Genomic DNA, 18,231 nt, shown 5'->3' on the forward strand with positions numbered 1-18,231 from the left:
TAGGCCTAATATTGCTTAGCCACCTTACAATGGAGAAACAATTGGTCACGAATTCACTTGACTCTAAAAACTTAATACAAATATCTAGACTGATAGCCTTACAAGGCCTACTTACTTGCAACAAATCATTAGTATCAAGCCTACTAAGGCCAAAGTTCACATAGAAGCCTTTAGGTTTGAGGTTTCCATCAATTAAGAGAGAAAAGATTTCATTGGCAATGAACTAAAAGAATCCCTGATCGAAAACTTTAAACCATTCCTTATTTGAGGGACAAAAGATTACAACATTGTCAACAAAATGGTCAGATCATCAACCTCTCTCTTATTAAGATTTCTAAAAAAATATAAATCCCAACGAAGCAAACTTTCTCTTTTTTCCATTAGCCAACCTATGGAAGAGATTAGAATTACAATCACCATCCCAAACCCATTAAATTTAAGTTTTTTTTTTTTGGTCTCCAACTCTTCATTTCCCTAAAGATTACCTCCTTATGCTTGTCTTTCAATGAGACACCCCCTTATACTTATCACACTCCACAAAACCCTCATGTTCTTCCTTCTTATCCAACATATCAAGCTAATGAAGAATGCTATTCTTCTTAACTATAATTGCCCCCCGCCCTCTCTTTATGGGCACATATATAACATGCTTTGAATTAAGTAATAGTTTCAACTAGATAAATTAAGGAATGAACATATTTATGGTAAGTTAGGCATAACACCTATGCATAAGATAAGGGAGAGGTGTTTGAGATGGTTTGGGCCTTTGGGTACCTACAACATAGGGCAAATAATGCATCAATGAGGAGTGGTCTAGCTATTGTTAGTCGAAGTAGAAGGGCTAGGAGTTGATGTAAAATAACTTGGAATGATATAGTGAGTAAGGACCTTTAATTTGTTGGAGGAAATTGCCTAATGTTGTGTAAATTGGCATTAAATATGTTCTTGGTGTTTGTTCCTAGTGGGTTGAAGGGATAGTTGGGACGTTTTATGAAAGAATTTTGTGTGAGCTTTAGGAATTTCCTTTTGTGTGCTTGATGATTGTTTTGGACCTTGGCCAACTATCGGATAGGAAAGAATTTCCTAAAGAATTCCTAGTTGGTTCATATTAATGAACATGCTCATCACACAAGTGACTTTGTTCTAGACCATGATGCTTATGCGATGGCCCATGGTTCTAGGCAGAGGATTTTAAGTAAGGGCCAAGGATGTCCATATGGGGGTTTGAGTAGTGGTGAGACTTACAAAGTTTGAATAGTTATATTGCTAGATAAAAGAATACACACAAGGATTGGTGTAGTCGATGCAAAACTTCACTTTTGGAGAGGCTTCATTAACAGAAAAAGAGGACTATTATTGGACTATGGTCTTGTGCTACAAAGGGGGAGGAGAAGCAAAAGGGTGTTGAGGGGGTAGTGGGTCAACTGGGTTTATTAATTCTTCTTCTAATGATGTGTCCAAAATGATTTTTTTGAAGGATAGTTGCAGAAGCTCCTTGATGGAGGACGAGCTTTAGTATGTTGGGGTTCATGATTTGGATCGGGTTTGCTATGATTTGCATTCATAAATGGCGCATAGATAAGGAGAAAGTAATATGGAAATAAAGGTTGGAACTTGGAAAGGCATGCTAATTCAACAAGGTTGATAATATCAAGGTATTATGTGGTTGGAAAGCAAGGTAGGAGAGGGGCTAGGTAAGAAAACCTCTCTTGTTAATAATAAAATTCATTGTGATATGTGGGTGAGTAAGCTCTTAAAAAGAGATACAAATGGGAATTTTTACAAATGAGAATTTTTATATTAGTCTCAGAGTTGTTCTAAGATATGCCTAGATGGAAGCACAATTAAGGAAATTGTGTTGAGGAGGAGAAGGAATGGGGTGATAATGCAGAAAATGTAAATATGATAGTGGCTTTGTCATACAGCAGTAGCAGTAGCAGCGGCAGCAGCAAAGGTGATGAGTGGAACTATAATGTGGGTATCGCCGGCCGAAAATAGAGAGAGAAACACAGGAGAGAGGAGGGGAAGAAAAAGAATGAAGGACAAAGAAGGAAGAAGAGAGTAGGAATAGAGGGATCAAATTTGGAGGAAGAACACTTGTTCACCTCTCAAATCCAATTTATTAGAAACTAGCTTTTACAGAGGGCTTTCACACCTATTTATAGGAAAACCTAGATTACAAGAAATTACAAATGACAAGGCATATCTACTACAAAGAAACTCCCAAATACATAATCCTATTACAAATAAACTAAACATACTTTGGTTTGGGAGTCTGGGACCCAACAATCCTGTTCCCTATTCTTTCAAATTGTTCTCTAAATTGGCTCAATTTGGTCCATCCAATAATCCAATCCCATCCCACATCATTTTGTTTCTAATGGTGGTTTATTGATGGATGAGGTTTTGACCATTTTGGATTTGTTTATGATTCTTTTGAGTGACTTGGGGATATTTCTCGTGCCTGTTTCATTGAGTGCTTTCAGGGGGTGGGGGCGTGGGGTTATGTATTTTTTAGGATGGTTTGGGTGTAGAGCTGCCAATGAGTAATCATGTAGGTATGGAATTCTACCCATGCCTATGGAGGAGGTTACCGTCAAGGATATCAAAGCTCAACAACTAAGGGATAAAATGGGATTGCCTTTGGCTTGTGACTTGAGGGACTTAGGTTAGTTTGGATGGTGGTAAAAGTAAAGAAAATATAAGAAATGGTTTAAAGTGGGTTTTCTTAGTTAGGGTTTGTTAGACTTCTTTCTTTTCTTTCTTTCTTTCTTTCATTCCTTTTCTAATTTATTTATTAATTTTTTTGTTGGTTTTTTTTTTTTTTTTTGTGTGTGTGGTTATTTTGTCTTGTAATTTCACTGTTCTCAAGATCATTGTTAAGACAAAAGAAGTATAAAAAGAGAAAAGTGGCGGCAAAAGTTGAGGCATATTGGGTTAGAGACAAGGATTGTAATTCTAGGCTTTCCATAGGATGGCCAGTGGGAGGAGGAGGACTAGTCTTCATAAGGAGTTAGAGGTAGAGGCTGGGGAGGGTGGTGAGAGATAATAAGCAAATTAGGGACAGTATCATTAATGTTTTTGAAGGTTTGTATAATGACTAGTGCATGAGTAGGTCAATGGTGGATGGGTTAGATTGGAGTCCAATTGGCGATGAAGAAACTAAGTGGTTAGAGAGATCTTCTGATTTGAAGGAAGTTAGAAGGGCAGTGTTTGATATGGATAGAGATAAAGCACCAGGTCTTGATGGATTTACAATGGATCTCTTTAAGGATACTTGGGAAGTGGTGAAACATTATGAATTTTTTTGAGGAGTTTCATAGGAGAAGAGTGATTTGTAAGAGTATCAACTCTACTTTCATTACTCACATCTCGAAAAAGAATAGGTCTAGAAGTGTGAAGGATTTTAGGCCTGTAGTTTGGATACTGATGTTTATAAGGTGCCTTTTAAGGTTCTTTTGAGGCGTTTAAGAGAGATGTTGGGGGATACAGTGTCTTTGGCCCAATCTGATTTTGTTAAAAACAGGCAAATCTTAGATGCAGTGTTTTGGTAGCAAATTAGGTGGTAGTGGATGCAAGGAGGATAGGTAAAAAAAGGAGTGGTTTTTAAATTGGATTTTGAGAAGGCATATGAAATGGTCAATTGGGGTTTTTTGCAAAAGGTTATATTGAAAAAATGTTTGAGGAATCTCTTGCGCAAGTGGATAAGAGGGTGTTGTAGGTCTACTAATATGTTAGTGATTGTTAATGGACAGTCCAGGGATTCGTTTGGTGTTAAAGAGGGTTAAGGCAAAGAGACCCTTTATCCCCTTTCTTGTTTACTCTGGTTGCGAAGGTTCTTAGTAGGATGATTTCTTTTTCCCATGACTTGGAGATTATTAGTGGCTTGTCTATAGGTGGGGAGGGGATGAAGGTGTCTCATCTTCAATTTGAGGACAATACTATCTTGTTCGTTGAGAATGATGCTATAAAATTTCAGAAGGTTCTTACTTTGCTTAGAATCTTTGAGAAAATCTCGGGGCTGAAGATAAATTTGTCTAAGAGTGGTCTAGTTGGGATTAACTTGAGTATTATGGAGCTTGAGATTTTTAGATCTTTAGCAAATTGTCTCTTTGGCTTGGCCTTTGTCTTGGTCTTCCTTTAGGGGGTAATCCTTAATCTGATGTTTTTTGGGACTCGGTGATTGAGAGAATGGGGAAAAGATTAGTGGGGTGGAAGAGGGCTTGTCTTTTGCTAGGGGTAGAAGCACTCTCATTATTGCTTCCTTAGTTAATATTCCTATTTATTTTCTGTCCGTTTTCAAAATTCTCTCTATGGTGGCTAGGAAGTTGGAGAAGATTATGAGAGATTTCCTGTGGTCGGGTATTGGTGAGAATAAGAGAGACCATTTAATTAGTTGAGCGGTTGTTAAGATGACTAAGTCAGAGGGGGGTTTGGGCCTTGGTGATGTGGTTTCTGAGAACATATCCTTAATAGGGAAATGGTTATGGCGGTCTCCTTTAGAATCTTATTCCCTGTGGCACAAAGTAATAAAGAGTAAATATGGAAATACAGAAGAATAGATGGGATTCCCAAGAGATTCGTAATGCCACTCATGCTTGGAAGTTTGTTTACAAGTTTTTAGTCTTTGCTTTCCTCTCACATGTTTTAAAGCAGGTATTGCTATAAAATTCAATTATGGGAGGACATTTGGGTTGGTGAGTCTTTGTTGGAGCTGTTGGTGCTGCATCTGTTTAGACTTTCCTTGTGGGGGGTGGGGGGGGGGGGGGGGAGTACAAGGCTTTGGATTGGGGATGCTTCAGGGTCTTTCTCTTTGAAGTCTTTCTTTTTCAGTCTCATTAAATACACAAATCCTAGCTCTTTCCTCTTATACGAAGCTGTTTGGAAAGCAAAGATTGCTTGTAAAATCTGGGCCTTCATTTGGACTTAATTCTTAACCAGATCAACACAAATGATATGCTAGAAAGAGGAGACTTACAAAGCCCTTATTTCAGACACTTGTGTGTTGCGCAATGAGTCTAATGAGGCTATTAGTCATTTGTTCATTCATTCTAAGGTAGTTGGATGCATGTGGAACAATTTGTTTTAAAACTTTGATGAGGTTTGGATGGCTCCAACTACAATTCAGGATTTTTTGAAGGTGAAATTTTTTGGGGTTTCAGGGAGGAGAGAGAGAGAGAGAGAGAGGATATTTTGGGACTCTGCTGCTCTCACAATTTTGTCGTTGCTTTGGCTGGAAAGGAATGCTAGTGTTTTTAAATATCAAAAGACTTCTCCAAGATTGCTGTGGGAGAAAGTTATTTTCTTGCTTTTTTTTGGCCTCATTCTTTTGTGGTTTTTGGGGGTCTTTTGCTGTTCAATATTTAAAGGGATTGGAGGACAGTTTTGATGTAATTTGTTTCATTTGCACTTTTTTCTTGGGTGGATTTCTTGTCCTCATTTTATTGTAATTATGTTTTTTTTAATAGTGTTATCTAAAACGTATATATTTCTTTTGTTATCATAAAAAATATTATCATTATTATTTATTATTATGTGTTTGTTTGTGTTCTGCAGCTGCCTTCCTTGTGGGCACATATATGGTATGTCTTGCATCAAGAAATGGCTTGAACAATGCAGAAGTTCTGGAAAGGTATTCTTGTTGTTGAATTTTGTCTGAATTGGTGATAGAAATGGACGATCCCACCCTTGACTTTGGATTGCAGGAAAATTATTCCAATTTTAATTCCGTTTCGGAATTGGATTGCCTAAAGGACCTGCTTTTCATTCAGTGTACTCTGGATTCAAAATCGCATTTTACTGGAGTCAAAATAACATATAAACTACAATTTTGCAGCTCAAATGGTACCTAGCATATTCATAAAAATATTTACATATACATGTAAACATACACAAACACACACACATATGGACAGACAAATACAGACACAGACACACACCTACACCCACAGCTAGACAAGTGTACATGATTAGATATTATTAATAAAAGTAAAAAGAATATAAAATTCTTATAGATTAAAAAAACACCATCGATATTATTATATTGTATGTTCAAAGGGTATTTTTTCTTTTGACTGTATGTAACAAACAACAACAAAATAATTCCAATTCTGATTTCTTGTTGAACTATATATTTTTATGTGTCTGTACGTAACAAACAACAACAAAATAATTCCAATTCTGATGTCTTGTTGAACGAAACAGGAGACAGAATTTTTGAATTTGATTTTGGTTCCATTGCGTTCTGAATTTGATTCTGATGGCAGTTGCGAATCAAACTGCCCTCTTGTTTTTAAGTTGGTGTAGACATGTTTTTCTCTTCACTGTATTGACATTCTTTTTTTATGTTAGTGCCCTCAATGCAACAGGAAATGCATGTTGAAGGATATTAGGAAACTTTATGCATCAAGGATTATCGTTGTTGATGAAGAGTCACAGCAGGTAATATTTAATCTCATAGAGATAATAGTTAGAAAAAGCTCTTGATATAACTTATTATGAATGATGGTACTTTTTGTTTGCAGAAAATTAAATCCCTTGAGGCTAAATGTGCTTCTCTGGAGGCTAAATGTGCTTCTCTGGAGAGAAAGGTAATAAAATATGCTAGGAAAAGCTTTTGATCATATTTGTAGCAAACAGATCAGCCATTTTGGAAAATCATAAATAGCTTGTGATTCTGTTCTTAGTTTCAGCTCCTCGTAGAGTAAGAAAATATGTCTGCAACTTGGGTAGTTAAGTTGGATTGAAGCCTGAAGGCCAACAGTGGCACTTAGGTATCTCACAGGTTGTATGCAGCTTAACCAACACAAGCTCTGTTCTGGTGGTTCAATAGATTGTGGTGGATAATCACCATTTTTGCAGTGTCTTGTGATTGAACATATCTTGGAGCAGATTTTACAAAATGTTATATTATTGGAAGGGTTTTGAAATGATTAACAAAGAGTAAGAAAAAAAAGAGAAGGTGCTTAAAAGCAATATGCTTAATGAAAATTACTAAACATAATATAAGGTTTGAAAACTTAAAAATGGTTGGAGCTCGGGCCTTTTGTCTTGATTGTAATTGACTAATTGTTAATTGTGTGGCAGCTTGTTTTATGTTATATCATTAGGAAGGGGTTATAAGGGTAAAAATTGCATTATTTGTTTGAAAACACAACATAAAATAAAGAGTTTTCTTATAAAAATTGGTTGTCGATGGCTTCTGAACCATTTTGGGGGCGATATCTTGAAGGTCCTCCAATTCACACCCGTAATGGTCATTACAGGCTGTTACAGCCTACAGGCCATTATGGGCCGTTACAAAGTTAGACTGGCTGTGAGGTTTGAGTCCTTTTCTGTTTTGTATTTTCTTTTCTTTTCCCTTCATTGAAGCTTAGAAACTCAATTTTAATTTGATGTATTTTATTTACTAGTTTTGTTTTCATGGAGAAAAAATTATTTTTGTTTTTATTTTCTTGAATTCGGTATGCATTTTTTTCTTTAATAATTAGCATTCAAACAAATCTAACCTTTTTCTCCTATTAAATTACACATGTTCATATTCTTAGTTCTTTAAATTTTATTTTCTTTTTTTTACACATAATTTGGAGACAAATATGTTCTATACAATATGCATTTTTGTTCTTGTTTAACATATGAACATTTTATATTTTATTTTTTGGATGAAAAAAATTCACTAAAGACTAAAAAAGTGCAAAAATTTCATTTTATATTTACTATGTTAAAGAATTTTATAGTTTAAACTTCACTTATAATCAATAAAAGTAGTGAAAAGCAGCAAATGCATGCTTCTCGGCAATAGGAACTGTCAACCATGATGACATCCAACACTTGGAATATATGTTATTGTTAGAGGTTATTTATGTCTTTTAGTATTATTATTATTATTAAGTGTCTTAGTATGTTAATTACTGTGAGAGTTAGTAAAGTTATTATTGTCATTGGAATGTATTTAATTTATATTATAAATAGAGGGAGAGAGTTCTTGAAGCAGTGGCAGTGTTTGTATGTCCAGTTGTGAGGCTGTGGTAGTGTTATATCAGTCAGTGATTTGTTCACCTCGTTCGTGGTTGTGTCGGCGCTTCACATAGTTTGTGTTGTCTTGATTAGTTTTTTTTGTTCTTCTTGTTTGACATTGTTGTGGTTGCTGGTTTTTGAGTTTTGAGATGGAGTATCTGAATCCTAAAAATCTGTTTCCTACTTCGCTGCCACAGATAACGACTCAAAAGTTGGATGGAAAGAACTATGTTCGATGGTCTAAAGCTGTTCGGGTTTATTTAGCAGGATTAGGAAAATCTGACCACTTGCTCCAATCTAATCCTTTTGAGGAGAAGAGAAAAGAAGTGTTGATTCGAGAAGATGCCTTGATTGTTTCCCTCTTAAGGAATTCGATGGACCCAAGGATTGCACGGATGTGTATGCAATACTATGCATCTAGATATGTGCAAAGAGATTTGGGATTATGTCAACCTTCTATACTCTAATAACATTACATGTATATATGATTTATCCCAAGATTACTTTTAGTTACAACAAGGAGATAGGAGTATTGCAGATTATTTTGGAGATATGAAGTGTATTCATGAGGAGCTTAATGTCGTGCAACCTATAACTGCCGACATTCGTGAGATGTAGAAGCAGAGGGAGCAGATGACAGTCCTTCGTGTTCTAGCGATATCGAGACCCGAGTTTGAGGCAGTCCTGTTCCAGATACTTAGTAGGGCCGAGCTGCCATCATTTGATGATGTTTATTCTTGTGTCCTTCGTGCTTCCTTTAGCACGCATTCTCTTGCTCTTGCATCTGGCTCTGAGAGGACAACCTTTGGTAGACAGGGTGATTCTAGTTCTCTATCAAACAACCGCAAAAGTTATCGAGGTGGTTCGAGTGATCATGGTGGTAGAGATGCATGAGGTAGAGGTACTCCTCACAAATGCACTCATTGTGGATGGAGTAATCATACTATTGAGTAGTGTTTGGATCTCTTCAGTAGACCTTCATTTGTTGCCAATGTAGCTACAACCGAATTCATACCTTGAGGGCAGCCAATGCAGCCACAACCGACTCCTCACCTTTAGGGCTGAGTGGGGGGCAACGTGTTGTATCCATGTTAGAGGAAGAGTATTTCAAGTTTCAGCAATATCAAGCATCACAACAAGCTTCTCTTTCCATTGCATCTCTTGGCCAAACAGGTAATCCCACAGTATGCCTGTCATCTAGTACTTCTCGTCCTAGTCCTTGGGTCATAGACTCCCTTGCCACTGATCATATCACGGGTATACCTAGCTTCTTCTCCATTGTTCAATATCCTGCAAATTTACCTTGTGTTACTCCTATTGATGGATCCACCACTGTAGTCAAGGGAATTGGGACTGTAAATCCCACTTCTTCTATTTCTCTTCCTTTGGTTTTGTATATTCCTAAATTTCCTTTCAACCTTATGTCCATTAGTAAGATTACTAAATCCATGAATTGTTCAATGACATTCTTCCCTGATTATGTGGTTGTACATGATTTGAAGACGATTGGTGGAGGGCGTGAAATTGGTTGACCCTATCACTTTGAGCCACTATCTCCTTTTACCACCTGCACTGCTGCTGCCACACCTTTCCAAATTCATTGTTGCTTTGGTCATCCTTCATTGGAAAAGTTAAAATGTCTTGTTTCTTCTAGTTTGAGTTCGGTGTCTAATCTTGATTGGGAGTCTTGTTTGTTGGGAAAACACCATTGTGTCCCTTTCACTTCCCGAGTTAATAAATGGCCTGTAAGCCCTTTATGTTAGTTCCATATGATGTTTAGGGTCCTAGTGGAGTTGTGTCCAAGTTGGGTTTTTGGTACTTTGTAACCTTTGTGGATGATTTTTCAGGAATGACTTGGTTATATTTAATAAAAGATTGTTTTGAGTTAGTTCATGTATTTTGTGTCTTTTTTTCTAAAATAAAGACTCAATTTGGTTTGCCAGTTCGAATAATTTGAAGTGATAATGCTAAAGAGTAATTTAGTGCACGATTGACTACTTATATGATTCAGTTTATTATTGTCTGCCAATCATCCGACACCCACACTCCTCAATAGAATGGGGTTGCAGAGAGGAAAAAATTAAAAGTACACATATTTTTGAAATCACTCACACCTTACTTTATGAAATGCATGTACCTAAAGTGTTTTGGAGTAATGCTGTACTTACTGTTTGTTATCTGATAGGATGCCATCCTTTATTCTTGTTAGTAAAATTCCTTACTCCATTCTTTTTGCTAATTCACCTTTATTCTCTCTCCCTACTCGTATATTTGGGTGTGTGTCCTTTGTTCATCAACTGACCCTTGGGGTAGATAAGTTGGATCCTCATGCTATAAAATGTGTAGTTCTGGGTTACTCATGTACTTAAAAGGGATATCGTTGTTATAGTCCTGTGTTGCATCGCTTCTTTGTTTTTGCTGATGTTACCTTCTTTGAGTTTACAACTTATTACACCCAGTACCTAAATGCTTCTGAGCTCAATGAGCCTCTTCCTTTGCCTAATCTTCCATATTCTACTTTTCTGTCCTTGCCTAACCAACCATCTGAGTCTCCATGTAGTTCGAGCCCTTCTCATCGTCTTGATATCCTAATTTGTAGGTGTATTCATGACGGCGGCTCCAAGGAAGAGAGTCCCTCTAGCTTCTACTACCACACATTTGGTTTCCTCGTTCGATGATCGTATTCCCCATGATGTTGATCCTCTCATTGCTGTTCAGAAATGTAAACACACGTGTACTCAATATCTTATTTCCAACCATGTTTGTTATGACTTATCATCCACCTATTATTTTTTTGTTATTGCTCTATCATCTACTACCCTTCCTAAATTTTTTTTCAGAAGCCTTAGCCCACTTTGGGTGAAGGAATGCTATGGTTGAAGAGATGAATGCTTTACATGACAATGATACTTGGTACCTCTTCCTCTTGACAAGTCTGTGGTTGGTTGTTGTTGGGTTACATTGTGAAAGTCAACCCCGATGGTTCTGTGGCTAATCTAAAGGCCGTCTTGTTGTTAAGGGATATACTCAGGTGTATGGTCTAGATTATTCTGATACTTTCTCTCAAGTTGCCAAACTTATATAAGTACGTCTGTTCATCTCCTTGGCTACTACTTGACACTGGCCTTTGCATAAGTTAGATGTGAATAATGCTTTCTTGCATGGTGACCTTGAGGAGGAGGTTTATATGGAGCAACCACCTGGATTTGTTGCTTAGGGGGAGTTAGGCTTAGTGTGTTGGCTCAAGAAGGCTCTATATGTTTTAAAACAGTCTCTCAGAGCATGATTTGGTTGTTTTAGTGTTGTAGTACTTGAGTTTGGTCTCTGACGGTATGTAGTGGATCATTTCGTATTTCATTGTCATACTTCATTTGGTAGGATCCTTCTTATTGTTTATGTGGATGATATTGTTATTACATTTACAGTTGATGATGATAAAGGTATTTAGAGTCTCAAACTTTTTCTACAGACTAAGTTTCAAACCAAAGATTTGGGACCGTTGAAATGCTTCTTGGGTATAGAAGTATCTAGATCTCGTATGGGAACTATTTTGTCACATAGGAAGTATGTTCTTGATTTGTTGAATGAAACTGGATTGTTGGGATCTAGACCGGTTGATACACCCATGGATCCTAATAGCAAGTTAGTGCCAGTTATGGATGATTTTCTACCTAATCCTGGACAATATCAGAGATTTGTTGGAATGTTGAATTTTCTCACAGTCACTTATCCAGATATATCTTTTGCGAAAAGTGGTGAGTCAATTTTTATATTCTTTGATAAAAAGTCATTGGGACGCAATAATTTGCATCTTGAGATATCTTGAAGTTGCACCTGGGAGAGAGAATTTTATATTGTGATTAGGTTCACACTTATATCCATGGATATACAGATGCAGATTGGGCTGAGTTGCCTTCCAACCGAAGATCCACAACTAAATATTGTATATTGGTTGGTGGTAATTTGGTTTCTTGGAAAAGTAAGAAACAAATTGTGGTGATAAGGTAAAGTGCTGAATTAGAATATATAGCTATGGCTCACACTACTTGTGAACTTGTCTGGTTGAAGAACATTTTGGAAGAATTGGGTATTTCACACTCTTAGCCTATGAAGTTGATGTTTGATAATCAAGCTGCTCTTCATATTGCCTCCCTCCCGGTCTTTCATGAGCGGACGAAACACATTGAAGTTGATTGACACTTTGTTTGAGAGAAACTTGTGTAGAAGCTCATTACTACCGCTTATGTGAAGTCTGATATGCAGCTTGTTGATTTGTTTACCAAAGCGTTGGGGGAGGGGGGGGGGTGCTCGTGTTAAATTTATCTGTAGCAAGCTAGGAGCATATGGCATTTATGCTCCAGCTTGAGGGGGAGTGTTAGCAGTTATTTATGTCTTTTAGTATTATTATTAAGTGTGTTAGTGTGTTAATTAGTAAGAGTTAGTAAGGGTATTATTGTCATTAGAATGTATTTAATTTGTATTATAAACAGAGGGGGATACCTATCTTCAAGTTAGGACATTCATTTTAATCAAAATCTCAGCAGTTATATTAAAATTGATTAAAGTTTACTAAAATCATTTAAAGCATTAGTATATAGGAATCTGGAATCTGCACGTGAATCTATACGTTTTTATAAAGTTTGCTAATGCTAAAATGAATTCATAGATGCAGAATCCATTACCTGTTGCAGAGTGTCTATGATGGCCACGACTATTAGACTGCAACCGTTACTGTTATGTGGATTGTACCATTATTTAAAACCATATGTGGAGCATGCAAGAAGTGCCTGCCGACAATAAGTATATGTGTAACTGTATTATGTCAAACGTATGCGATAATGTGGTGGTTTTTTATTAAAACTCAGCTAGGATTGGGTTGTATTGGTTGAAGCCTTTACCAAGCCCAACCAAGGCTTTCAAATTTTGGTTTTGAATAGAACTTTGATGCTTCACATAGAAATTTCGATGGAAATTTTAATGTCAATTTTGATTTGATAAGATGAGAGAAGTTAGAAGTGAAACATGGATAGTTTTTATTAGACTTGAGAAATTGTTAAAAAACTAAATAATAAAAATTCATAAATAAACTGTAAACTATAGCATATAAATTACATCAATGATAAGTATGTGGGTTAAGGTGCAGTAGTTATAAAAGGATAATGAAATTAAATGTCTTCAATTAATATAAATAAAATTCAAAAATCAATTAAGTACTAGTTCTTATGCAAATAGAACTAGTTAAGACATAAAAGATTTAATGAAAAATTTTAATTGATAAATGGAGGAATATATTAAATGAAGAAAGTAGTACAATTAACAACAGCAGCGGCAGCAACTACAACAATGACAACAAGCCTTAAGTCCCACTAGGTGGGATCGGCTACATGAATCTTATTCTGCCTATTCACATGATCGAAGGCATTTTCCTCGGACAGCGTAAGAGCTATTAAATCGTTCCTCACTATTTTATTCCATGTTATCTTAGGTCTACTCCTACCCCTTCTAATACTAGTAATAGTAGCTAGCTCACTCCTCCTTTTGGGTGCACTATTTAGCCTGCTTTCAAACGCTCAAACCATATAAGCCCACCCCTCCCTTATCTTATATTATATTCTACAAATGCTATGCATAACTTATTGCGAATATATTTGTTCCTTAACTTATCCTTTAATTTTATACCACTCTTCCACCTTAGCATTCACATTTTGACAATTCTTACTTTTTGAATATATTGTTTCTTAGTTGCCTAACATTTTGATCCATAAAGCATGGCTGGTCTGGAGGCCATGCTTTAACACTGATTTTCATTTTTTAAAAATCAAAATCAAAGTTGACTTCAAAATTGAAATTTATGTTGTTTTTTTACATTCTAATCCATAAAGCATGGCTGGTCTAGAGGCCATGCTTTAAAGAATTCCATGCTTTAACACTAATTTCCATTTTTTTAAAAAACAAAATCAAAGTTGACATCAAAATTGAAATTTATGTTGTTTTCTAGCCCCAAAATTCTAGTTGAATTTGAAATTTAAGGCTTTCATGTAAACCACCACCACTCAAGACACAATTTTTAACAACCGAGAGAGGAAATGACTTGACAAGACAGTCTGGAAGCATGGCTACTTTGGGATTCCAAGTTGCTACTTGACCCTAGAAGCACCAGAAGAAAGGAAAGACATCCAACCCTAGACCTAGAATCCCAAAATGCTTTTGAACGTGAAAGCATCAACTTCTCTTTATTTAGACTCTTGCAAAAAAAAGATATTAGGACTAATTTTATTACCTACTTCGGTTCCTGCAAAAACAAGATATTAGGACTAACCTTATTTACCTACTCCATAACCAATCTGCTCTTATTACCAATTTACCACCCCCTAATCTTGGCACGTCCCAAAAGAGAAGCCTCATTCATCAGAGTATTTACTCCCAAGGACCTGTCTCCTTTATAAGGAGCAAGCCTAACCAGCTGGCTGCTCATTATTTATTTATTTATTTATTTTGCCTTTTTCTTTTGCCCAAGACCCCCTTTTCTATGCCTAACCAATTCTCCACTAGTATTCACCAAGCTAAGACCAACTCATCGAGGAGATCTTAAGTGGCCTGGTTATTCATGTTATCTCCTAAAAGGTCAACTCTTCTAAAATTACCCTCAGCTACCATCCGTCTATGGCACATTGGTAATTCAAAGTTCATTTGAGGTAACCAAGAAATAGGGAAGTTATTTTAGAATTGGCATTGTTAACCTATTGAGTCTTTGGTTGATCATTTCTATGGTCCCTTGTTTGCAAGTGTGGAAGGGAATCATGCATGATAGAATGTTCCAAAAGAATTGAGCACATAACAATTTGATTTCAACAGATTTTGGCTAAGTCCTCCTAGGATCTGGTTTTCATATGTGCCCTATATTCTTTTTTCTTTTTTCCTGATCTAACTAATGTTAGGTATTAAAGCTGCTAACCTTAAACTTGCAGCACATTAGTCCGAGCGTCCTCCTCAACTTCAAAAGTCCCACCTTAAGATTGGGGCTTCTCCATCTGATTTGTTTCTCCCTTTGTCCTTCTTAAATGTTCTATTACTAACTCCTTACTCTTAGTCCTCCTCAAATGCTCCTCCTCAAAGTCCTAAGAGGATGATGAGTAATCCTTCTCCTCTTCAAAACGAGAAGATCGCATTGCCTTCTGACACTAACATCTCCATTCCTTTCTTTGTATTTTAGGTCCCTTGGCAGCCATCGACATTTTCACCCATGCATCTCTAATAATCATCGTGTAAGACCTGCTTCAAAAAGCCTGAATCCTATACTCCTTTCCCTTGTACCCCCTAATTTTTGCAGGCCTAGATGAAACCATCCCTTGAAGACATATGCTCATGCTTTTGAATACATTTAACCATATTTTTAGGCCCATTCAGAGCATGGGACTTTCGTAATTTTTGTCATTGTCTTTCAAACCCTCTCGATATTGGGCCTTCCATAAGCCATGCCTAAAACCCCAAGCCTGTTCATTATTAGGCCAATGGGGATGGACTGTACTGCTAGTTTTCTATCATTCCATGTCCTGATTTTGAAATGCTTCCAGAGGCAGAAGGTAATCTTCTTGACAGAATCCCCATCTCCTGCCTTGATCAAAATTGCCATGCACAGGATCTTTTCTCCCTTCGCTACCTTAGCTGGAAAGCAGCCTTCTCCATTTGAGAGGGATAGACTCTTGTAAATATAGATTTCTGTTAATCTATAGATGGCCTTTCCATAATCCTAACTTGATGCACATTTGTGGAGTTTTAGTCTAGGAATTGCATCTTTGGTACGACTATTTGAGAATCTATCATAGGATCACAAGTTACAACCCTTTACTCGTCCCATCATCATACCTAGAAACCTTTTCCATTGCATTGTTTCTTTGCCATATGAGATGCAAATAAACTAGATTGTTCCCTTATTTTACTGTCTTCTACAGATAGGGAATTGCACATAGCCATTTACTTTGAAACTAATCTTAATGAAGTGATCGGGTGCTTTGAATGCTTTCACCTAAGGATTCATTCATTTTTTTTAAAAAAAATTTATTTAAAAAGGCTGTAGCTATGCCAATAGCAATCATCTCTCGTCTGAAAGTGTGATAGAGCCCCAAAGCCTTTCATGCTCATCACTATATCTAAAAAACCCCAACTCACCGTATCATAGGCCTTCTTGAAGTCACTTGAAGACAAACCCCTTTCTTAGATTGTCCACCTTATTGGGCACCACCAATAACAACAATAATAACAAGATGCTTTAAGCCCCACTAGGCAGGATCAGCTATATGAATCCTTGCCCCCAATTCACACATTTAAGGGCATTTTCCTCGGCTGGCTTGAAAACTATTAGATCCTTTCTCAATACCTTATTTTTAAGTTCGTTTAGGTATACCTTTACCCCTTCTACTACGAGCAACAATCACTCACTCACTCCTCCTCAGTAGGGCACTACTTGGCCTATGTTTCAAAAGCTCAAACCATCAAAGTCACTCCTCTCTTATTTTTATTTTATTAGTGCTATATTTGATTTCCTGCAAATATGTTTGTTCTTTAATTTATCCTTTAAAGTTATACCACTCATCCACCTTATTATTTGAATTTTGGTAATTTTTACTTTTTGGATATGCTATTTTTTAGTTGGCCAATATTCTAATCCATATAGCATGGTTGTTCTTATAGCTTCCCTATCCTTTTAATTTAATGGTATTCTACGGTCACATTGCATGCTTGAAGCGTTCCTCCATTTCATCCTTCTTGCTTTAACTTTGTGTTATATCCTCTTCTATATATCCCTCAGCTTGCATGATAGATTCAAGGTACTGAAATCTACTAGTGCTATTAATTTCTTAATTATCAAGTTTAATGTTAACCCAATTATTCCCCTTTACGTGGCTGAAGTTACATTTCATATGAGCCCTTTTATGTGGCTAAAGTTACATTTCATATAAATCAAGAAAAAGAATGGATGCTTCTCTTCCTATCTCTCTCTCTTTCTATTGCATGCGAACATTTCCTTTCCTACTTCTGTGCGTTCATGCCGTGGGGGTTTGTGCAGTATCCGATGCTGAAGCAATCGCTTCAGATCGAAGGAAAATCCTTTGATTTGCGATTAGATATGGTTGGTGGGATAGTGTCTTTGCTTGTGGTTGAGAACAATGCTTCTTGTAATAGGTGGGTTAGATTTACTAGGGAGGTTGTTTCTTGGTTCGCTGATGACATAATTACATTCAGTCAATTGCAAAGGGGGTTTTGATTTATTCGATTGGGTATTATGAAGATTTGGATGTTGATTAAATGGGCGAAGGTAGGAAAGTATTTGGAGTTAGGGTTGGGATGAAAAGGGAAGAGGTTTTTAGTCTTTAATCCTCAGCGTGAAAATGGCAATGGTTGGCAAAATTTCACAAGTGTCTTTTGAGAGTTAGTGAAGGATTTTCGTGAGGAATCTGTGAGTTTATGCACTGATAACTCTTCATGACGCAGATCGTGGAGTCAATTGGTGTCGAAGGCAAAAATTGTGTAGGTGAGGGTTGCGGCAGCCATGTTCGTCCCGTGAAGTATGATTTGAAGTTTGGGAAGCAAGAGCTGTGTCGTTGGTGTGGAGACAAGTTGCATTTGAATGAATTGAGGGCAAGAAGGAAGATAGGGTTTTTGATGGAGCAGAGATGATCAAATAGGCAGCTAGGGTTTTTGATGGAGCTGAGGTGATATGATCAACAGCTAGGGTTGCTTTTGGGGAGGAAGCAGTGAAGAGATTTGGGCCGGGTTGCATGCTTCTCATTTTGGACCAGGCCCAGGTAATTGAAAAAGGTGGCTTCTAATTTTTATCTAAACTGGCACAATTATTTGAAAGGGCTGATTGTTCAAGAAAAGATGATATGGGCTGTAGTTTGGATCCTAAGGAAAGTCTCTTATTATGGACTCCCCACAAAAGGGGCTCGGTGATAAACTAATCCATAATTCAGAAATCAAGGGCCTAAGTTCTGTATTGTTGGGTCTGGAAAATAGACAAGCCCAAATAAGCGCTTTGATTTTAGAGAAGACAAGTACTGGGAAGGAGAATGATTTATCTTCTAGTAACGGAAATGTGTTCAGGCTCTAATTGATAAAAATATTATTCAGCCTCTTGTTACTAAGAATGTGAATCAAATTGTCCAAGAGTCGTAGGGCGTTTAGGATTTTAGAAGACCAGATTCGTTTCAAGGA

At 36.8% G+C, this 18,231-nt stretch overlaps 1 protein-coding gene across 5 annotated transcripts in view; it reads left to right on the forward strand.

The window, feature by feature from the left end:
• The window catches only part of LOC131168670 (uncharacterized), a 159,269-nt gene that overhangs the window by 78,563 nt on the left and 62,475 nt on the right, over nt 1-18,231 (forward strand). For 2 of the 5 annotated variants that reach the window (XM_058128285.1, XM_058128288.1), the window contains exons 2-4: nt 5,557-5,632; nt 6,352-6,441; nt 6,525-6,590. In XM_058128285.1, the coding sequence (XP_057984268.1) occupies nt 5,557-5,632; nt 6,352-6,441; nt 6,525-6,590 (232 nt within the window). The remainder of the gene's footprint in view (nt 1-5,556; nt 5,633-6,351; nt 6,442-6,524; nt 6,591-18,231) is intronic. The other 3 variants (XM_058128287.1, XM_058128289.1, XM_058128286.1) reach the window with 2 other exon arrangements.

Source organism: Malania oleifera, chromosome 11 (assembly GCF_029873635.1).
Source record: "Malania oleifera isolate guangnan ecotype guangnan chromosome 11, ASM2987363v1, whole genome shotgun sequence".
Taxonomy (NCBI): domain Eukaryota; kingdom Viridiplantae; phylum Streptophyta; class Magnoliopsida; order Santalales; family Ximeniaceae; genus Malania; species Malania oleifera.